At 34.3% G+C, this 23,999-nt stretch overlaps 1 protein-coding gene across 2 annotated transcripts in view; it reads right to left on the bottom strand.

Annotated features, from left to right (window-relative positions):
* The window catches only part of LOC129913636 (GATA-binding factor C), a 79,122-nt gene that overhangs the window by 35,061 nt on the left and 20,062 nt on the right, over positions 1–23,999 (bottom strand). For both annotated transcript variants that reach the window (XM_055992403.1, XM_055992402.1), the window contains exons 2-3: positions 9,585–9,853; positions 8,255–8,861 (exon numbers count right to left, since the gene is read on the bottom strand). In XM_055992403.1, the coding sequence (XP_055848378.1) occupies positions 8,255–8,861; positions 9,585–9,853 (876 nt within the window). The remainder of the gene's footprint in view (positions 1–8,254; positions 8,862–9,584; positions 9,854–23,999) is intronic.

Below are 23,999 nucleotides of genomic sequence, written 5' to 3'. Positions count from 1 at the left end.
AATCTTCATAATTTTTCAGGTATTGCTTACAAACTAATATCGATCAATAATAATTGAAACAAAAAATATAAAAACAGTGATGCCTTTAAAGCCCCAAGCTTTTCTTATTTTGCAACGGATGCAGTATTCGACTGCTTATTTAAAGGCTTGACACCAGTTTATGGCATTGCTGACACTTTTAGTAGATTTTATGAAAAACAAAAAAATATTGAGACAAAATGAAATGTCATACGGACTTGAAAACATTCAACTTTGACGGCTTGACACTTAAAAAAAAATATATTCAAGTTTCCAACCCAAAAAAAAAAAATATTCTATCTCTCTTCGATGAAGTGTATTTTGACATATCCTTTTTGTCACAACCATTAATAACTCGCGATGAGTTTTAGCTTTCTTCTGGATTGTTGGTCTGTAGTATAAAAGGGGGATAAGCTTCATATATAAAAATATTTTTTTTTTCAAAAAAAAAAAAAAAACTGTCACAGAGAGCGTTTACTTTTTTTTATTGATCTGTCCACAAGGACATGCATGCAACAGCAGCTTTATATAGAAGTAGTAGGTAGTTGTTTTTTGTATTAAGTTTTGTGTTCATTATGGATGGCTTCCGTCCATGGTGTCTTCCCTGACCAAATGTCATTAAACATTTTCTGTTTTTTTATTTTTTTTATTTTTGACATTTTTTTTTTTTTTTTGTTCTGTCTGTTTATTTGTTTGTATGTCTTTTACTGTGTGTGCTATGTAGTGTTATGACACAATTCAGACACGATGTCCTTTATTTAAGTCGAACCCCTACCGTGAGGAGGTTTCTTCTTCCTCATTCGTTTTTAGTGATTTCAATTTCGTGGAAATCCCAACCTGAGCATTCTATTTTTTTATTATTATTTTTTTTTTTTAACCTGGTTCTGAATGTCAGTTTTTTTTTTGTATATGCCCATACCTAGCTAAGACATATGAAAAAGAAGAAGACTATGACGACCAAATAAATCTTAAATACGTGCGACAACGATGTAGTGTAAAAGATAAACAAATATTTTTTTTTTACCACCAGGAATTTTAAGGATTGTCATAAACAGCTCGTAGCTCAAAGCTTATAAATGATGGTGGTTGTTTTATATACATAGGAATAGAATAATGATAGTTATTTTTTTTTTTGTTAACTAATTATTCACCGACTTAATCATTGAGTAGTTAGTTCCTCATTTTTGTTTGTTGTTGGAATATAAAAAAAAAAAAATAATAATAGACACAGTTACTCAGTGGAATGTCAAACGATTTCAATTACAAGTTGTTTAATCGCACACATCACATTCTTATCGTTTGGTCGACGGTCGTCGGTCGTCTGTCGTGTGGTTGTGGTCACATGTGTATGTCTGTTCCTGATGGGGTGTGGGTTTTTGCTGATTTTTTTTTTTATAGTGTTTTGCATATTTTTTTTTTTTTTTGTTTTATTGTTTTTTTAACAACTAATTAACTGATGTCGAGTCGATTTCTCGCTAGTCGCGCATATTAATGTCTGTCGCCAGCATAAACGCCACCAATTAAATAATTTTATTAAAAACCAACAAAAATATATATAAAAAAAAGGGACAATGTCTTGGCATCTTTTAAAAACCATAATTCTCGATATTTTATGTTTTATTGCTTTCGGTTCGGTAGCAGTTAAATAAATTAAATTTTTATTAATTTACAAGTCAAATAAAAACAAGATAAGACAACCCAACAAGAGAGTATCGAAGATTAGATGAGGATCGGGATCAGTCCCCAAACAACACACTGGCCAGATATAAGACGGACATAAAAACACGCAACATCAGCAGATGCGGTTTTAAATGGGGAGCACATGGTTACCAACTTCAAGAAAATAATTTTTATGAGAAAAAAGCTAAACCAGTATCTTGTACCAGTTTAAGCAGACAAAAATTGGGAAAAATGGGAAGTTTCCTTACAAATCAAGGAAATATTTCAACAACTTTGGTCTTATTAAAAATTCCAGTTGTGCAAAACTTAAAGAAATACAAGCTTATAAATAGTGTAACTTTATAGGATCAATTAACTGCATCAAATCTATTTAAAAATCAATAAAACTTAAAATCAAGTTCGAACATCAGCTCTTTCGTTTAAAATTATTTTTTCTTTAAAACAGTGTAAAATGGTTATTTTTGAACAGTTTTTGGCCTTCTTTTCTTTATTTAAGACTGTTTTCTTTATTGAACTAAGCTGGCAAGCCTAAAAATGTCTTAAGTTCGAGGAATTCCGGTAAAATAATAATAACGAAGATGACCACTGGCTATTGAGTTTTTTTTTCTTTCTTGTTTTTTTGGGAATCTCTCTTGGAGCTTCTACTTATTTTTTTTTTTTTTTTTAATTTCTTGTGAAGATGCAGATGCAGAAAGAGATGCTGGGTGTGCTTATAGTTTGATATAGAATATATATAAAAACAAGAATACCATGCTGCACCACGGCACCGTGCGACACAACAACACTGTGTGTGACAACACGACACGCGGACGACATATAAATTTGAAATCTTGTTGAAATGTCTCATGGAACGCGGTCGTGGTTAATGGCTCTCTGGTCTCGGCCGTGGAAAATGATTTGCCTTCTTATGGTTTTCCTTATAGATAGACGACAGACCCTGGCCCAGACAAGAGGCTTGAAATCATCATCATATCGTTGGTCGTCGTCGTTGGTAGTCGTTAAGAAAAAATCATATCCACACATACACAAATAAAACAGGTAAAAACGGTAGATTTCAAAATTTTGATTTTTCCTTTTAATTTCATTTTTATTGTCTCTTGTTTGTTTTTTGTATTGTTGTTATTGTTCTTGTTTAAGTAGTAGTCTTGTGTGGATGCTGTAACTTTGGTAAAAGGGAAGCCATCAGACAGCTATAAGGAATTTTTTTTTGTTTTTAGTTGGTTTTACCTGTTGGTTACCCAGGTGACCGCTAATAAATCAGTAAGTTAATGATGTTGCCTTTAAACAAAAAAACCAAAACAAAATAAATAAAATGTAATAATAAGAATTGCTATTGTGTGTGACCTTTTCTACTGTCTCCTCCTTTAGTTTTATTTTTTTTTTTTATTTTTTTTTACGACTTTTTATTCAAGAGAAAATGACTGAGACTGTTATATGTTGTATAGTGTTGTGGGCAGTGTATCATAGTTGACATTTTTTGGTTTTACAATTATTACGAAATATAACTGTAATTGGAAATAAGAAACCAGGAGTGAGTGGATTTGTGTGTGTCGATGGAGAGTAGACAGATTCAAGGAAAATTGTCTCGACTTTTAACAGGGAGGGTGTATAACATTCAGAGGCTGGAAAGATTTATGTGTGTAACAGGAGGACAAGATTTTTATAGAAGGGCTATACAGTGAGTAATTATTATTACCTATAACCTTTTTGCCTAGAATGTTTATTTTTATGTTTTGGGAAAGTGTAAATATTATGGCCCTTTGGACATGTTTTTTTTTTTTTAGAAAAAGAACATGGGAAGGTTTGATTTGTTATTAATATAAGTGAGAATAATAAAAATATGGATTAAGGAGAAATTTGTCTGATCATTTTTTCTGTAGTAAAAAATATGGTTATTTTTAAAACGACTATTAAAGTCGTGAGAAAATTTTTTTTAAAGTAATATAGAAGTTAAAAGAGGTCTAAAAATGGATTTTAGGAGTAACTTCACTTTTTTAAGTATGTTGGATAGAACCCAGACTGGGTAAATTGAACTTTTCAAGCATTTAATATTAAGGTCTTTTAATCCAAAAAATAAAAGAATTATATAAATACTTCATGCCTCCGAAATGAAGATAAGATTAATGTGAAAACTATTTTTTACATAAGAAAATTTGGTAAGAAATTTGATAACAAATTTGGGACCCTAGAAAAATAGAAGTTGACCTCTACAAAAATTTTAATGAAGTTATTATTATATAATCTACATACAATGATAAATATTAATGGTTATTTTAAGCAATTCAATTCACACTTTCTGTTGAAGTTGCTTACATTTAAATATGGAGGTCTTATAATTTAGAAAAAAAAACTTACGATTTAAGACCTCTAACTGAAAAAAAATGTTAAAACCCTTTTAAAAAAGATAATAGATTTATTCACACTCTGACATTAACCTTAGACTGCCAGATCATAAAGGAGGTCTCAAAATTAAGACATATATCATTGTTTCAACTAAGTCTTAGCTCTTGAATAGTTATAATTGAGGTCTAAAGGCTAGAATAATCGAATTTAATCTCTAAGGTCATATTATAAAATAAAATAGTTTCAAGATATAATCAATCCTTTTTTTTTAATCCTTAAAAATTGATGAAAAAAAATCTAAGAGAAAATATCATCAAAGCTTACAACCTCTACAAACATTTTTGGAACAGAAATTTGTTATTTAATTTAAATTTAGTAAAACTTGTGCTACTTTTCATTATTGAAGATGAAAACACTGTGTTGGATGGGTTTTTGAATATTTCAACATGAAAAAGTTGCAAATAATTTGAGACCTTTTGACAACAACGAAAGACGAATTTTTTTGAAACAAAAGTTAATAATCTTTACAAAAATGTCATGGAATTGTGGAAGTATTTTTGTGAGATATTAAAAATTAAGTTATAATGGCCCTATTCAAACTTTGAGCTTACATTGTTGGTCATGGAGGTCTTAAAAGTGAGAAAATGGTTAGCCTTTACTTTTGAGTACACATTTTTACTGTGCATTTTCTAAGAGAGCTAAAGTTTCAAATTTATATTTGTTTGACCCGAATTTAATTTTTGAGGTCCTAACATAAAACAAAATGCTTTAAAGAAACAATCAATCTGTTTTTTTTTTTTTTGTATCCATAAGCGAAAAGCTGATGACAAAAGGTCTGACAGAAAACATCATCAATGCTTATGACCTCTAAAAAGTTTGTAACAAGTTTGCGCACAAACTCTTTCGTTTAGTCCTTTACATTTTTTTGTTTGGTATCGTTAATTTTGTTTATTTTATAAAATTTATCCTGATGAATTTTTTTATAGTTGTGGAAACTATTTGTTAGTATTTTGTTTTTGTTGCTTTTTAACCCGATTTATAAATATTTTTTTTAACTTCACAAAATTGCGAGAAAAAAAAAATGCAAAGAGATCAAAGAAGTGCATGCACACACCACAATTATTAGTTTTATATATGTGTTATTATTTTTTTTTTCATCATTTTAGATATCAGAAGCCGAAATTAACACAAAAGCTTAGCAATAAAATTCTGTGTGCGTGAGCAAGACAAAGACACATGATGTGAGTAAATTTAAAACATAAAAAAAAACATCATACAAACCAAAAAAAAAAATATAACAAAATGACAAATAACAAGAAAATTCCACAAAAAAAAGAAAAACAATAAAAATAAAATCAAATTCAACACTTAAATAAAATTAAACCATAAATATAAATCAACATAAGATTTTTTTTTCATATATAGAAAAAAAAACTAAAACAAAAAAAAAGAATGCAAAGAATGTTAAATATCTGCACCTTGATAATGGTTTTGAATTGAATGTTGCACCTGACTTTTGTATAAGAAAACCACAGAAGAAGAAAAAAAAAAAAATACAGGCGCGGTATATAGAAAAATATACCCTCGTATCATAACTCTAAAAAAAATATAAAAAACATAAGAAAAAAAAAAAATAATACACCGTTTGTGTGTTTCAAGTTTGTCTTGGAGGCAAGAGAGATGCGCCTAAATACAATGAAAATAACCATAAAGGTTAACTGCATCGATTGGACACATGTTCTTTCGAGTCGAGTGTATATCTTGTGGGTATAATATACACAAGAGGATGACACAAAAGATACACCACAAACACAAAAAAAAGCAAAAAAAAAAAATGACACACAGAAAATAAGCACAAACTGCGAGTCACAAGAAGACCTTGTAAAAATTCTGCTGGCTGATTGTGAGGAGTGAAGACTCCACTACTCGCTTGTTTTCAGTGAGAGAGTCAGAATCAAAGGTAAAAAAAGGAGTCATCGTAAAGAAGGATTCTCGAGAAATAAAAAAAATTATAAAAAATAAAAACACACAGAACCTCATCGTCGTCGTAGTCGTTGTTGTCGTAAAGACAAAAAGGCGCTGTCACCTGAAAATATATGTCCCAGCAAGCGTCAGTAAATTTTCTCATCCTGGTTTTGCTCACTTTTTAATTTTTTTTTTTTGTGTGTGCTGAAATTCCCTGTGCTGGTGCTCCTGTGTGTGCTCTACCAGAATCATCATCCTTATTCTTTTTTGAAGAGGTTCCTGTTCATTATTACGGTTATCGTTTGTTATTTTCGGTTCAAAAAAAGGAACGATGCAAAAATAAAATGCGGGTGGTGTGGATTTTTTCTGGATAAGATTATGCAAAGCTTCCTTACAAGACGAAAGAAGCTGGATAATGTGAATTGTTGTAGTTGCATGCATCAGAGAGATGGGTGGGTGAATTGGTTTTTTGTTTTGAGAAAAAATTCTGTGCAGATACATTAATTTCTATAAAAAAAATGTGTGTTTATATTCAAAAAAAAAAACTTAAGTGAGAAGAAGAGGGAGGAGGATTTCATGCGTTGGCATATTTTTCTCATGCTAATTCACGTGTTTTTAAACTGAGATTCTGAATTTAATGAAGCCCGTATGGGAAGAGACAAAATATTGCAAAAATATATTTCCGAGACGAGAAATGTGCGCCCGTGTTTTACCTGAACAAAAGGTGCGTGCCTTTTTGCAGAAATGTAAATCGTGCTTAAGGGTGTCAAGAATCATGTGAACTAATTGAATTATTTTGAAATTTCAAGATGAATGCAAACAAATTCTCAGGTATTAACAGAACTTACTAGACTTGACCCTAGCTTCTTTCCGCACTAGACCACGAACACATTGATCTTTTTGATGATTTTCGGTTAGATTATTTAACACTAGTAATAATATTATAACCAATGACTATACTTTAATTGAGTTATTGAGCAATTTCTTTCATTTAAAAAATTGCTTCTATAAGATTTCTATAACCTTGTTATAGAAAGCTTATAGGAGCAAAATTTTGAGAAGATTTTGAAATGTATGTGGCTTCTATAAACTTTAGTGTAAGACATACGATTAGGCCCTTTTAACTCTTATTTGTATTACAAGAAACTAACGTGAGTGCTAAAACTGATGATAAAAAGCTTCTCTTTATGATTATAGGAGTAAAATTATAATCATTTAACAAAGTACATAGGTTTTTCCTATTGATTTAAGTCCCAAAATGACAAAACAATTTTTAAAAAAGTTTGATTACATTGTTGATATTCTTAAGATTCAAAACAAATCAAAAGACAAAATAATTAATGTGTAGAAGTGCTCCTATAAGCTTTCTATAACAACGTTCTCAGAAGATTTTGTGTATTGTGTTCTAAATATTTCAATATTAGTGAATTGGTTATGCCCTTCTAACTTTTGTCTGTACTACAAAAAGCTAAAGAGAGTGCTTAAAGTGATGATAAGAAGCTTCTCTCGATGATTACCGGAGTAAAATTATTAGTATTTGGGAAACGTCTAGGTTTTTGGTCTAGATTTGAGTCCTGGAACGGTCAAAACTATTTTTAACTCAAAATAACTCAGAAGAGAAAACAGTTCATATCTAAAATTGCTCCTATAAGCTTTCTATAACTGAGTAATAAGTAGCTATTTAAGAGATTTTTTGTTGGTTACTATAAAATGCCACAAGAGTGTAATACAAAAGGCGATATAAAGCTTCTCTCGATGATTATAGGAGTAAAACTTTTGTTACTTTAAAAACACTTTGGAAAAATTCTGATTACATGGTTGACACTCGTAAAATAGAAATAGAAATAGTTTCAAAATACGAAACAGTTTAAATATTAGGCTTGTGCCTCAACTCTTTTGTTTTTCTATAAAAAAGGTATTATTCGTCATAATGTAAAGAATTTAGGCCATTTACTTTAGTTAAAGTTCGTTTCTCAGCTCTTTTGTTTTCACACAAAAACAAAGATGTATTCTAATCCTATAACCGTGACTTTTGTTTTTACAAATTAATAAAAAAAATGATATATAAGAAAAAATTTTAAAATAAGAAAATAATGCTATTAATGAAAAAATATATAATAAATAAATATTTTTCAAAAATAATTAAAAATTAAATTTAAGAATAAAAAATAACCAAAAAAACCAAAAAACCATATCTATATGATTTAAAAATAATTAATTCACCCACACCATATGTATTTAGTCTTACCGGCACTAGTGCGTGGCTTCGTCCTTTGTGGCTTAACATCTTGGCTGCTCATACCCGCTTGCCTGGCTGCATTTTGAAACATTCCAGCCGTTGCTGCCTGATGGTGTGAGTGGTGATGATGGTGATGGTGATATGCTGCAGCATAACTAGGTTCATAACCAACACTGCCTCCACCTACACCGGCACCGGCACCTACCCCGTATGCAGCTTGTGTACTATCAAATAAACTGCTTGCACCACCATTTAATGCTGAATTATTATTGTTGTTGTTGTTATTATTACTTGTTGAATGATTATTATTATTATTATTGTTATTATTATTATTATTATTGCTAGCCCCATGCGTATTGTGATTATTGCTGGTGGTATTGTTGTTGTTGTTATTGCTGTTATTACTGTTACCCGCATTCGTACCTTCGCGTTGTTTGAGCGCAGGAACTTGATTTGATACTCCACCGATGCCACCACCTCCACCGCCTCCTCCACCTCCACCTCCGCCACCACCGACACCATTTGGTATCGTTGGTTTAATATCCAAAGCGCAACTTGTATCGTTAAGTGAGGTAGTTGATGCTTGTGCTTGATGCATGAAAGCGTTCACAGCAGCCTATAGGTTGTTATATTTTTTTTTGTTTTTGCGAAGCGGAAGAGAATAAGAAAGAAATTATTAAAAATATTAAAATGGAGATTTATTTAAAAAATTGATTTGTGTTTTGTGAGTGAATTTTGCCAGAACTAGAATTTTCGTTAAAAAATAGTAGGATTTTCCATCACAGTTCAAGGACGTTCAAAATCAAGAACAGGATTATATCTCTATCTGGTAGGTCTTTGTTTTAACAAAGATGCTGTTTCAAGCATACAAAAGGTTAAAAATGGGATCTGAATCCAATTTCGATTAAAAACCGCTTTGTTCCTTGGAACAGCATATCAAATCAAGATTAACAGCTCTTAGAGGAATCTAACGGTTTCTGAGATATGAAACTACAATTTATTATTTGTCTACTAGAAACTTCCCCAAAACAGAAATTGAATTCATGTTTTAATGTGCCCCAAAAAGAGTGGAATAGAAAAATCAAGTTCGCACCTCAGCTCTTTTGTTTTTTCATCGAACTGCATTTTGTCTCTGCAATCTCTCGGATAATATTCTCTGATGAATATTTTGATGCTTATATAACTTGTTATTTAAGCGAAAGTCTTTTTAGTCATAGTGGACCTTTTTCTATCACAAATAGAACCCGATACAGACCGTTGACTTTAACCAACAAAATTCTGGCAAAATTCACTTCATAAACATCAAAAGCTTTTTAATAAACAAAAAACAAAGTCTTACCTGATATTCGGATGGGCCTGTTTGTACTGAATCGGGCGTTGAGTCCTTTGGCGGTGTTGGAGGGAATGGAAATGAATGCTGGCCCGTTTGATGGCTTTGTATTTGGCCGCCAATTTTATCCTGCGGATCCTGTGGACATGCAAACGGACTACCCCACGGACTGCCAGGCGGAAATGATTTATGATCGCTGGTTAGCCACGAACTTAAGGGCGGATGAAAGTGTGGTCGGCATACCTGAGGCGATGTATGTGACGATGGCATTCGTGAAGCTAAAAAAAAAAAATAAAAAAGTTTGATATTGAAATCAAATATTTTCTCTCGTTTTTTTTTTTTGTTTTGTGTTAAGAACAAAAGAAATAGGAATAATCAATATATATAATACAATATGGAAAAATAAAACCACCACAGGGTGTGTAATTTTTTGTAATAAATATTTTTGCTCTTTTAATAGTTGAAATTACGCCAAAGAATAAGATCATACATCACCGCAGCAGCAGCAGCAGTGCGGCGGCAGCAGTCATCCTTCGAATTGAACTCGAAGACGACGACCGACGATGACGACGCTCGCAAGTGGTGGGACTTTTTATCCAGGAGGCAAATACACCAGATAATAGTTCGTTGTTGCACACACCATCAAAAAAGACCTGTGCGCAACTTTGTTTTGCAGCAGCCAGCAAGAAAACCAAACGAAAAATTCAGATGCAGATGCATGTTGGCTGCTGTTGAAACTATCGCTGCTGTTGCAACCCGTTTTGCGTCGTCGTCGTTGTTCTCCGTTGTTGTCGTCGTGTGTATAATTTCAAACACTTTTCGCGGACTACAAGGAGATATAGCCGGAAGCTTCTGTTTGGCAGGGCGATTGTCATAAATTGTTTAATTTGTATCATAAACAATCACGTTAAGACTTATTTCTCCGTATTGTTGTTGTTGTTTTTGTTGGTGTTGTTACCGTTTTTGTATTGTTTATACTCTTTGAAAGAAAGAGAGAGAAAGGATTCATTCAAGATCGCCCCAAAACCCGGTAAAGGCTTTTACGCAGCGTATAATTTACCGGACACCAAGTGAGATTTATGCACGGATTTATATAATATACCGCGCACATTCATCCCAAGGATCAAGGGGATTTATTATAATAGAGGAGCTTAAAAATCTGCTGCAGAATCAGAAGCAGTCTCTCAAATGCGTGTGTAAAGTCAAGTCAAGTAAAGAAACTGAAGTAGATGGAGATCGTTCGTCATCCATCGGCAGCTATAAGACACTTAAAATGTCGCAACACACCTTGTGATTCTATAGAAGACACCACAAAAATATGAAAGGTAGGTATATTGCTGGATGGATTCAAAGTAATGCCATATCCCCCATTGATCCGTGTTGTCCATCTTCATCTTTCCACCCCAGATGATGATCGGACGCGCGGATGACGGTGATCTGCCACGATCGATCAGTTGGCACGATAATTCCCATTTGATTATCCTAATAACAGCTTTTTGCCAATATTATATGTACGTGGACCTGATTATAGATATTATGGTAGACTGGTCGTCATTCGATGGACGATGGACTGACGACCGATGAAGACGGACGAACGGATGGAAGATCGATGGTTATAGTAGTTGTTTCACGATTGCGCGCTCTGATGTCTGTCCGTTCGTTTACCTTTTGCCACAGATTATTATTTTACTGCAGCAACAGCAGAAGTGTATATATGGAAGCTATTCAAAAGTTGCACAAGAGCAGTTGTAAATCCATCCAACCACCATCATATCGGACGATTTCAACAATCATCTCGAGATAATATTTAATTTGGCAGGAATATTATTTTTTTTTTATTTATTGATTTGTTGTATACTTCTCTATCAATCTATCCTTTTTTTGATGTGGACTGTCAGTATATTTCACACTTTTTTTGTGTTTTTCCCTGAAACTATAGAGATACACAAAAAAACCAGACTTTGGGGCATCATACTACTTGTAATATGGGAAGTCCAGAAAGTGTATGTAATTTCTCACAGAGTTCTTGCAAACTTCAAGTATTGCCTGCGCGAATGCGAACGAGTAAAGTTATTATGTTCTGTGAAAATTATATGGATATATTCATCCGTCAGATTGATTTAATTTCTCTTTGAGAGAGGAATACAATTGATTTACTTGGATTTTTTTCGACTAACATTCAAACACGTATTCGAGAGGAAATTTACGCCTTATGATGAATGGTATTTGTAACAAATTATCGATAAAAAAACACATCCCGTACTTAGACTGCCTTAAGAAGGTGATGACTGTAATTTAAAAGCCAATTAGAGCTTATGATATGACATAAAGGGCAGGTTTGATATTGTTGTTACTTTGACCCCATCATGATCGCTGGAAGATCAGAGTTGTAGATATTAAAAAAAGTAATGGTCCTTATAGTGACTCCTGTGATAGGGCGTTGTTAAGTTTTCTCTACCGGCTTTGTTTACCATCGTGCCGGATCCTTATGAAAGGAGACATCCATTTGTACGGATTGTACAAGGACACTAACCAAGCCGAGAGAGTTAAAGAGCAGGGCTTAGATGGCTCTCAAAGTTTTCTACTCTAACCCAGAGGGACACCACAGTAGAGGTAGACCTCGCAAGGGAAAGAGGACCTCAATCACCTTGGTGTGTGAAACTGGAAGCAGCTTGCTAACGATAGACCTGGCTGGAGAAACTTGTTGGTTTAGGCCCGAATCCTCAATGGGAACCTGTCTCTGGGAACCTGTTAAAAAGCTTGACAACGTTGCCCATCATCTTGCAATATTATTTAAGAAAAAAGTTGCTGCTTTGTCAAAATCCCAGTTCTAATCTTGCCTAACACAAAAAGTTCCCACGAAAAATGTATCAATGCCTTCAAGTCATATTCTGCCCGACTTTGTGTAAGAAATATTTTTCGTAACATTAAATGCTCTATTTAATCTCGTGTGGTACAAAACTTTGCAAAAGGTTTTAGATGCACCTTCAAAAAAAAACACGAAACAAAAAAAAAACACGAAACAAAAAAATATAGACCAACCACGCAATCTTTGCCACAAAACTTATACCTTTTACTCTACCTTAAACAAGCACTATAGAATACTTATAGACGGTTCAGTGAATCATAAATAGTAAATATTCATACATAGGTATAGTTTATGTATGTGGCAGCAAAAAAAAAAAAAAAAAACAATATATTTGCATCATATCGTAGAGGTAACACCTTCGTCATGCAACAACCGCCCATCCATTTTATTCATTTTCATTCATTCATCTATCTCGCTAAAAGTATATTCGTGTGGTGCTCTGCGCGATGATGACGACAACATTCATAAATACTCGTCGACTGACATAAGGTGTTGCACAAGCTTCTGGTATATGTATCATAAAGTCAAGTCTTATCCAGGCTTGTCCCGTTTTTTCGTTCCGTCATAATAATCATGTCTATTTATCTGTCTGTCTTATATATCTTCTCTATCCTATCATAGATTTTTTTTTGAATTTAAAAAAGGAGCGCGCACGCGTATAAGAAGATCTAGTTTTCACTTTCAGCCGCACATCATATTTGGCGCCCTCTATATCGTGATATCAGGTAGTTCGTTGGCTACTACTAAACTGGCATCCATCAAAAAAAACACAACTACAAAACTATCTTCACTTGAAGTTGATTTTTTGTTGTTGTTGTTACCCACATGTGCTTCTGTCTCGAGAGAGAGACTTTGGGGGCATAAAACTTAAGAAATATATAATTAAAACAAATAAACAATTAAACTGCAATATCGTGGTTGAAGTGCATTTTAAAACCGTTCACTTGCATAAATATACATATTTTTTTTTTTTTATGAAAAAAAAAATATGCAATGAAATGAAAATTGGTGGAAGTCCGCCACCAACACGAAAAAAGACGTCTGAGAAACACAACTGGGGCAGGTGCATGTCGATTATTATTAAGTCGTTTGTGAACAACGAGAGGATGACTCGCGCCACACACAGCAGAAGAAAACCGCGCCAAGGTCCAGTTTTCGTTTTTTTTTTTTTTTTAATTCAAGGATTAAAAACTCAGCCACCATATAAAAGCAGGTGATTTGAAGTTATTCTTCTGCTGGAAAAAAAAGGTCAACACAAAAAACAGGATACAAACAAAAACACAGACAACACTCTCTCGACTTGCACCCCCAGACAGTAAACGAAGAAAAGAAATTTCCTTCTTCATCTTCCCTTACTCACTTTTGTAATTTCCCCATTTAATATGATTGATTATCCCCTTTTAAATGATATGATAGAGTGACGAGGGGGAAAAAGAAAAGCAGGTGAGATTAAAAAGAAGAAGAAGCCAACTAATCCATATCGACTGGAAAAAAAAACCTCTAATAGACTCGTTAAGCGATTTTCGACCCTTTTAATCTCATTTTTCTCTCTCATTTCCCTCACTCTCTAAATTGAATTTAAAAATTTCAAACCCTTAAGTACCAATCACATTTTCCCAAAACGCGAGATATTTATCATGAAAAAAAGGAAGAGAGAATCCTTTTGGTGCCGTCTATAATCCGATTGCGGAAGGATTGATCTTTAAGTGAGATACCATTCTCTCTCTCCTTCATGGTTAAATGGGTATGAGAATGTGATTGCAACAATATGCTTAGTGTCCTGTCATGTCAGTCAGTCAGTCAAACAAACAGTTAACACTCTCACACGACAAAAAGGGGTAGTCTTTTCAAATTCAATTTCTATCCCCCTTCTCTTTTTTGTATCCTTTTCTTCTATTTGGTCGCTAGAAATTCAATAGGACATGAATAGCTGTCGCCGAATATAGCAATCCTTTTTTCTTTTTTCTTTTGCTCCTGACACATACAAAAGAGAAGATGAAGTGTCAGGCGAAATTGTTTCGACAGCGCCAGCGAGCACAGAGATAATATGAATGAGTTGGAAAGATGGCGGAGATTTAGTTTAGATATCCTTGGAGGAGGCAGAAAATCGAGAGTTTTGAAGAGGAATTTCATTTGACTAATTGAAAAAAAGGTGTCATCTTCTCTAAGTGCTATGTTTTTGTTTTTTTTTTTTTTTTTTTGGTGGAAAATGAGAGAGGACAAAGATGGCGTATAAATAGGAGATATCTCCATCACAAAATCTTTATTCACTTTTGTGCATTAGTTAATGAGTTTTGTGTGGTTCTTGTTTTTTTTTTTCTAGCATTAACTAATGAGGTCCTGGATCCTTCAGATGATTTCTTTTTATCAAGATGACACAGATTTTACAGCTATCGAAGAAGTATCAGACGAAGAGTCTTCATCTCGAAGGCCTCATTTATGGTCTTCTAAGGATTTCTTTTTCCTTGCACATTCATTGCATATTTATAGGATTTTTTTGAAACATAAAAAATGGGGTTAACCAACCCCTTCTAGGTGTAGACACTCATCAGCCAGTCATCATGTTGTATGGTTTTTCTGACAAACAAAACAAACAAGAAAAAAAAATGGACGTTTACCGCTAGTCTAGGAAGAGAGTATCTATAGAAAAGTGTCCCTAAAAAAAAAGTCCAGATGGCTTATGCATGCATCATTATTATAATATGTATAGGTTTTTGGTATTATCTCGAATCTTTCATCTACAATTATTTAACAGGAGAAGAAAAAGAGGGTTAAAAACGGGACTTTGCATGTTTAAACATCACACCCATCATCAGCATAAGGCACAGCTGGCTGTTTTTTTTTTTTTTTTTTTGCTTAGAATTCTTGTTAAAAATCTAACAAAAGTTTGACACATTAGCGAGTATTTTTCGAAATGACATTCGCTGGGTTTACACGATGAAAAATGCAATTTTTTTTTTCTAGTTTTAACCGTTACAAGACGCCTTGTGATTGTGCCACCATCCAGAGAGAGACTAATTAATTATGTAGATCACGTATAAATACGCTAACATTTAAGCGAGTTTAAAAACTTTGATTTTCTTTTTTAAACAATGGTCAATAGCAGCAGCAATGCATATATGCATGCAGCATGGCAGCAGCATGGCAGCAGCATGGAGGTTTTTGTACATTTTATGGCATATAATGGTCAATGTTATAATGCGCATGTGCAAGTAGCTTGTCATATTATTTTATAAGAGGCGCTTTACTGAAGCCAACGTTAGATATAGCTTCAAGCCGGTAATAATAATAATAATAATGTTTTTTTTTTTTTTTTTTTTTTTTGCTATATAAAAAATTGTATATCGGCATAAAACGTTTGATCTTACTTGATGTGGTGGTATAAGTAATGCAGTGTTGTTGAGTTTCTTTCTATTGTTTATCGACAAATGTGTGTTAAGTTTATACTAGAAGCGAAAGGCAGAAAAAAAAACGTCGTTGTTATAAGTCGGTTGGTGGGTAATTGTTTGCAATTAACACGACAATGTCAGGAGATGCAAATTTTTAGTTAGTTTGTTGTTTTTTTTTTGTTTTGTTTTTTTTTTTACTGATTCAAACTCTTTAATTGAGGAATTTTATGGATATTTTTTGTTTTTATTGTATGTAACTTCATTGGTATCAAGGGAAAAACAAAATTGCATAAGAAAACGTGCTCAACTACCGGATTGTCAATTGTTTTGATATTTTTTGCTGTTACTAATGAGTGCACTGGCTATTAATTAGGTTTATTGGATGTTTAATGGGTGTTAATAGAGGAGATATTGGGAAAAAAAAATATTTTCCTGAGAAGAAGAATTTAAAGCATTTGGATGGTATGATTGAAGAAGTTATAGAATACGCTGTATTGTAATACTTTCTGACTTTCGCATAAAGTACGAGTACTATAAGCATTAAAATATTCTTCATAGATCACATTATGAGACATTGGAGAAGTAAAATTCAGTTCGTAGAAAAAAACAAAAGAGCTGAGGTACGAACTTGATTTCTCTATTCCACTCTTTCTAAGGCCCATTTAAACATGAATTTTTTTTCCGTTTTGGGGAAATTTCGAGAAAATAGATGATGAATCTTAGTTACTAATTTCAGAAACCATTAAATTCCTTTAAGAATTACCGTTTGAACAAAAAGTTTTTTTTGTCAAAAATATTATCAAACAGATCTTAGTTAAATTTAATGATAAGTGGTACTGCCTCTTAAAGAGAAAGCACGTTTTGAAGACTACCGAGTGACAGAGAGTAAAAGTCAGAAGCCCTAGGCCATAATTTTTAACACCTATTTTTTCCCCTTTTTTATCTAGATGCATGGCCATTTTGCTGGAAACTTCCACTTTCAAACATTTTTTTCCAGCAAAATCTACAACTTTCGTTATAGTACTTGTCTACCTATACAAGTGACAAGTCGAGCGATCTTTCTCAAGGTGATTGGTCTTCTCTGAGCTCTTCCTCACCCTTATCCGCCTCATCTCCCCAAGACCTTCCAACAATCATTTTTCCCAATAATGGACAGAGAAATTTCAGCATCATAAACCATCAAACAAGGAATGCAACACTTACATATTTTATAAAAATTCTTATGACACATCACCAAACACCATATAGACACCATCTCCACCAACATGGGAAGTCAAATAGCCGCCAATGCATTTATTAACTCTGCCAGAGTAGACTTTTCGCAGATGAATGGCCTCCTTCATTAATACTGCAACAAATTCTACATCCAGCTACACTACCGCTGCCGCGCCAGACTCACAGAGTGCTCGCTCTCTGCGCTGTCACTTCTGTCACTATAGCAAGAAGTCATATTTTTCTCCAATTGATAGTCCATCATTGGGGAGACGCGCGCGATTATAAATTCAAATGTGTCATGTTAGTCTGACAGCTTTTTTCGTGCAATTTAATTTGTTCGTCTCGTCGTCGTCTTGAAACATCACATCTCTTGCTGAAGCTTACTATCCCTTGAGAGTGAGCGAGAGTTAAAAATGAACAAAAATACTTAAAAATGAAATAAAACTGACAGTTTCTGGTGTGCGGTGCGCGGTGAGCTTGAGAATATCTACAAAAATAAAAAAACACATTCACAGAAACTGAAAACCCTGACAGAAACAGAAGGATGCGCATTCACTCATATTTTTTTTCTCTCTCCCAAACCAAATAAAAAAAAGCTATAAAAACTACTCTTTGGTAACTGAACATGGAGGAAGACTTCACCATCACCACCCAACTTGTGACGTTCATTGTCGTTTGCGGTTGCGCGCAAGCGCAGCGCAACAGCCGCCCCATGATCACGATGATAAATTGACTAGCGATGGCTATCGCACAGGAGAGAGAGAAGATCTGCGCTGCGCGCGAAGATGCCGCAGTGGCTGCTCCTGGCAAAAATGCATACTGCTGTGCGCCTCGCCGCAGTTTCCCGTGTTCCACGGTATTCGCAGAATCCGTTTTTCTTTCTCTTCCACTACGAGCAGAAGTATATATGCCCATGAGAAGTCCTCGCAGACAATCAGGCTGCGCATTTATGACTGCTGTGTTGCCTATATTGTGCGCTGGATGGTTTTGCTGAATGCGCATGGGGAATCATATTAAAAATATAGAGGGACTCACTGCCTAATCAAATATTCAACGTTTTGGGGGCCAAATGTGTCGTCGATAGTGTCCAAAAAGCCGCCTGATCACAGATGCCTTCAATAGTTTATACAATTTGGCAGAAAGGACCTCCTTGGTGGCTGCTGCTGCTGGATGCTATGTTGTTTGAGCATCCTTTTTGCTGTCTCACGACGACGACAGACGAATTCAAGAAATTGTCCAGCACGCCGTGATGTGCATAATTTAATAAATAAATTATGATTGTTGCCCTTTTTGGTTTTGGCCAGAGAGACTATGAGTATAAAGGTAGGCATCCCTTTTCATCATCATCGAATGGTGCGGGATGAGGTTGATCGGTCTCCCGGCAGATTTCTCATGTATTTATGGATTTATTCCAATCGATCGCGCCCCAGCATTGATCGTCATCATCATCATTCGCATCGTCGTCGTTGGTCGTCGTTTTCGTTGTCAAGATAAAAACCCCGAAAAACAAAAGACATCGCACGTCGCGTGTTTTGTGATAAATGTGCCAGGATACGCGTTTATTTTATTATAACGCGCCGCATACAACACATTCCCCGATTTGGACCATTATACAATAAATGTCAACAGAATCATTGTGTATGGTCGAGGTGGTCCTGGTCCATCATCAAGAACCGAGTTTTGTGTGGTTCCAATGTTTTGAGGCGTCTCTTGAGAAATTCCAAAATTTGACGATCATCACGCATCGTATCTATATTGGGGCAGAGCGACCGACATGAGCTGCATCATACAGCAAAAATAAAAAAAAAAAAACATAGAAAGAAAAAAAGAGGCGCTTTGTGTTTGTTTGGCCTGTTTGTTTTCTGTCATATCTTTTTGAAAAGAAGGACAATTTTTTGCTCGTATATGATTTTTAACCATGAGAAAAAGAGCAGAGGGGGAAAGGGGACACCGCTTAAAATCGAGAGAAACGTTCAGACTTAAAAAATTCGACATAAATGAAGCAAAAACAAGTTGTACAACGAGTCAAGATACAATGTGCTGTGATGTATCTTGTACGAGTATATCGCGCCAAAGTTAAGTGTTTGTGAATTTTGGTCGCGTCTTGGAGGTGGTAAGAAAGATACAGTTTTTTTTTTTTTTTCTTTTTACTTTGGTCTGATTTTGTTGTTGTAGATTAGAGGTTTTTTTTGGTTTACGAATGCGAATGGAGAAAAGAGTGATCGAGCGCGCGCACAAGCATCCAACTCAAATTTAGCGTGTAAACGCGATTAACAACGCCTTGCCACAAGAGCTCTCTCGATCGAAAATTGTGCACAAAACGATCTTAGGATTCTTTTTTTTACTTCTTCTTTAAAACTGATCAATACAGTGCGGGTCTGTTGATTAAGGACTGATTAAGGACTCTTAAGTGAAGTTGCTGAGAATGTGCTTGACACCATACGGATGGTTTAAAAGCAATAGTTTGCAAATTCTTACGAAATAGTTTTTGAAAGTTAACTTATTGCTGAATAGACTTGGAAGAGTTTTTTGAGCTGTTCTATTTTCTAGAGCAGTTCTATAAAAGTTAACTGATTGCTGAATAAACTTGGAAGAGTTTTTAAAGCTGTATTATGAAAGTTAGTTGATTGCTGAATAGACTTGAAAGAGATCTTAGAGCTGTTCTATTAAAGTCAACTGATTGCTGAATAATGTTAACTTATTGCTGAATAGGCTTCAAAGAGTTTCTAGAGCTGTTTTATGAAAGTTAACTGATTGATGAACAGACTTGGAAGAGTTTTTAAAGCTGTTCTATGAAAATTAACTGATTGCTGAATAGACTTGGAAGAGTTTCTAGAGCTATTCTATGAAAGTTATCTTTGCTCTGAATGAACTTGGAAGAGCTCCTAGAGCTGTTCTATCAAAGCTAACTGATTGCTGAATAGACTTGAAAGAGTTCGTAGAGCTGTTTTGTGAAAGTTATATGATTGCTGAATAGACTCGGAAGAGTTTCTAGAGCTATTCTATGAAAGTTAATTGATTTCTAAATAGACTTGAAAGAGTTTTTATAGCTATTTTATGAAAGTTAACTGATTGCTGAATAGACTTGGGAGAGTTTATAGACCTGTTCTATGAAAGTTAATTGATTACTGAATAGATTATGAAAGTTAAGTGATAGCTGAATGAACTTGAAAGAGTTCTTAGAGCTGTTCTATAAAAGTAAATTGATTGCTGAATAGACTTGGAAGAGTTTCTAGAGCTATTCTATGAAAGTTATCTTTTTTCTGAATGAACTTGGAAGAGCTCTTAGAGCTGTTCTATCAAAGCTAACTGATTGCTGAATAGACTTGAAAGAGTTCGTAGAGCTGTTTAGTGAAAGTTATATGATTGCTGAATAGACTCGGAAGAGTTTCTAGAGCTGTTCTATGAAAGTTAATTGATTTCTGAATAGACTTGAAAGAGTTTTTATAGCTATTTTATGAAAGTTAACTGATTGCTGAATAGACTTGGGAGAGTTTATAGACCTGTTCTATGAAAGTTAATTGATTACTGAATAGATTATGAAAGTTAAGTATAGCTGAATGAACTTGAAAGAGTTCTTAGAGCTGTTCTATAAAAGTAAATTGATTGCTGAATATACTTGGAAGAGTTCTAAGAAAGTTAACTGATTGCTGAATAGACTTGAAACAGTTTTTAGAGCTGTTCTATGACTACTCCTTCTAAAATAAAAAATTCTTAAAACATTTCTAAACGCATCTAACCAACTACACCGCACTGTTTCCATCTATATTTCGTTTGTTAATCATCTCCAAAGACAACACCATCGATGGTAGCGCGAAAGAGAGTATATTCATCGACAACAAGAGTAGGTATATATTGCATACTTATTGCCAAGAAGAAACGCTCACAAGTCTCTTGCGGATTGGTTAACAAGCTGTGACGCGCAATATTTAACGCCATGAAAAATTATGATCGCGACGATCGATTACGTTTTTGAAATATGATCACGAAACTTATGATGATGCCTGTTTTTCTTTCCCCCCGCCAAAACAAAAAAGTTTTTCGTCCTTTTACGTACATTAACAACATACCTAGCAGTTTTGTTACTGGACACAACACATTCGAAGGAATGATATGAACAAAAAAAAACGACACTCAGCAGACACCTCCTTTTTTCTTCTTCATGTTCACATAAGATAGAAATTAGGATCAAAAATATGCGTTTAACGCGATGAAATGACCAAACGAGAATACATGATGTATTCGGTGTGATCTTACATCAGTGTTTTGTTTGAGAGGGAGCACAAACTGATTAAGTATGTTGAACATGCAACTTATCAGAAAGTGTGGAAATAGCAATAAAATTATTATGAATTTTTGATTCATAAGACAAGAGGGCGCGAGAGATATAAATCGAGAGTTTGAATAGGAACCATTCCCATCCATATAAAAGTTGTGTCGCTACAGCTCATCAGCAATTCCGCATACTGTCCAGCAATCAAAATTGACTTCAACCATCACAGACAGAGGAACAGGGAGATGGTTTCCTTTTTTTTTTTTTTTATTTTTTTTGAGTTATGACTCGATGGATGCGAAATCATCGATTGAAACATTCTAATAGATTTTTGATTCCTTCGATTTCTACAAAAAAAAAAAAGAAAGAAAGAAACTTCAACTTTGGGATATGAATGAAATGCGGGTAAGTTGGAATTTTAGGTCTCTCGTTTTGCTGAATTTCAACGAAATCAAGAAGAGAAAAAAAAATAAACAGACTCGCACCACCTACGGACCCCATCGTCGTCAAACGGAAGAACGATATAAATCAACCAGTCCGTTCTTTTTTTTTAACCTTTTTTTTTAAACTCAGACAGTTCTTTTTTTTGCGATGTTTTGTTGTTGTTGTTGTAGTTGTGCAAAACCATCCAACCGACATGGATAAACTTTCCTACAAACAATAAAAATGCAATTGCTGATTTTTGTAGTACTTACTATCTATTTGAAGTTGGCTGGTGTGAGTGAGTGTGAGTATAGTGAGGGTATATTTGCTGCAATGACAAAATGGAAAACCTCAAAGCTTCATGTACACACATTTTTATAGAAGCTGAAAATTTTGTGTAGAGCGGTGCTGATGAGGACGACGATGACGATGGTGTGTATGTAGGAAACCTGTTCCCGCTCTCTAGACTCTGATGAAGTTCCATTGAAAATCGGTGGTATTCCTACCTACCTTATGGACCCCTTCTTTCCCTATGTGGGGACATATTATATTTATTTCTTTTTTGTACCTTGTTCCGAGAGACTGGAATTGTTGTCTATTTTCAGAGAGTTCACCAGCAGATCTTGAAATTGCACACAAGAGAGTAGGTATTGCACTGATTTTGTATCGCGATATTGTATTATTTGGCATTATGTATAGATTTGTGGTCTCTCTCTCGTATGTATCAATTTACTCACAGACTTTTTCGGTAAGCAAAAACGATTTACTTCAAATTTGGACTGATGGCAGTATTGGATTTCGTTTACCTTTTTCTACAAATTCAATCCAATACTAGTTAAAAGGGTCTTGTCTTAATTCTTTGTCAGTTTTGTCAACTAGATTGCAAGATTGGTGCACTAAATGTGTGGATGCAGTGATAATTGGCTTGATAACAAGTTTAATTTGATGCATAATTTTGTGATTGACATTCTATGATTTTTTGATGTTTTTGCCATTTTCATGACAAGGTCTTATTTTGCCAGGTGATTGTTAAGGAATACACAAGTGCTGTGACGATGGGTAACGCAGTGTTGTTTTAAGAACTAAAAAGTTTCTGCTGCGTCTACTCACGAGGGGTAATATTTGTTAGTATTGTAACGCAGCGTTACCATATGTTTAATTGATTACTGAAGAATTAAATTGCTGCGTCATGTTTGACCACTGTCTATTTATTCGCTTTCAAAGAAAACTTGAATTCTAGCTTTTAATTCCTGCAAATCAAAGCTGATTTTCCAAAAAATGATTTCTTAAGCGTGACAGAAGAACTGCGAACAGAGAAGAAAAGCCTTTAGTCAACCAAATGTCATTTAGGACGACAACAGCCTTCTTAAGGTTGGAAAGTTCTGCTTTTGACAAAGTACGCAATAAGCACTGGCCAAAATCATGATTTGGAACACTGAACCATTTGTCAATACTTCTATTTTCGTAGAGTAACGCATGGGTTACTGGTAGTGCCAGCCTACCGCGACTCAACTAGCACATTTAAACTTGTTCAACCAGCGATTTCTAGCTGGTGAAGTGATGAGCAAGATAAGCTTTTAGCAGGCCGGTAGCAGAAGTAACGCTTCGAGTAACGCAATTTCACCGGTTTCAATGAAGAGCTATTAGCGATAGCAATCATCGTCCAGCGATTAGGGCAAAAATTGTTTTGAATTCGAAAGTTGAGTTTCCTTCGTTAAAAAATATCATGGGTTACAACTTCCAGAAGCCTATAGTGTAGGCACCGGTTTCCAGCTAAATGCACTTTAAATGCAGTTTGTAGGAATTGCTTCAAACATCACACACACGAAATTTTATCAATATTAGCTGACCCGTTTTTTAAGGAAATTCGAGTAACCCAAAACTTTTAGAAGTCTGCCTCTGTTCTGTTTGATGTATTTCTTCAATTAGAAAGTCGGGATTGTATGAAAAAAAATGTCAGTTCCGATAAACAAGATTAATATTTTCTTCTATCAACTTTTATCTAATATTCATTTCATTCATTCAAAACGTCAATGAACTCAACTTCATTCATTTGAATCATCTTCAATAAATGTTTTTCTTCCATTCAGAAATCTTCTTCTTCTCATGTGGTTTGCAAATTCAAGGAAGTCAAAAGAAAAAGTTGATGGTAGAATCGAATTCGCCGGGTGACATTTTCCTAGAATTTCAAAACAAAACAAATAAAACCTCCTCGCATTCAGGAACTACTCCTGAAACGATTGACTGAAGAAGAG

Source organism: Episyrphus balteatus, chromosome 3, assembly GCF_945859705.1.
Source record: "Episyrphus balteatus chromosome 3, idEpiBalt1.1, whole genome shotgun sequence".
Taxonomy (NCBI): domain Eukaryota; kingdom Metazoa; phylum Arthropoda; class Insecta; order Diptera; family Syrphidae; genus Episyrphus; species Episyrphus balteatus.
Note: the sequence above shows the minus strand (reverse complement) of the source record. Positions and strands in the feature narration are given on the sequence as shown.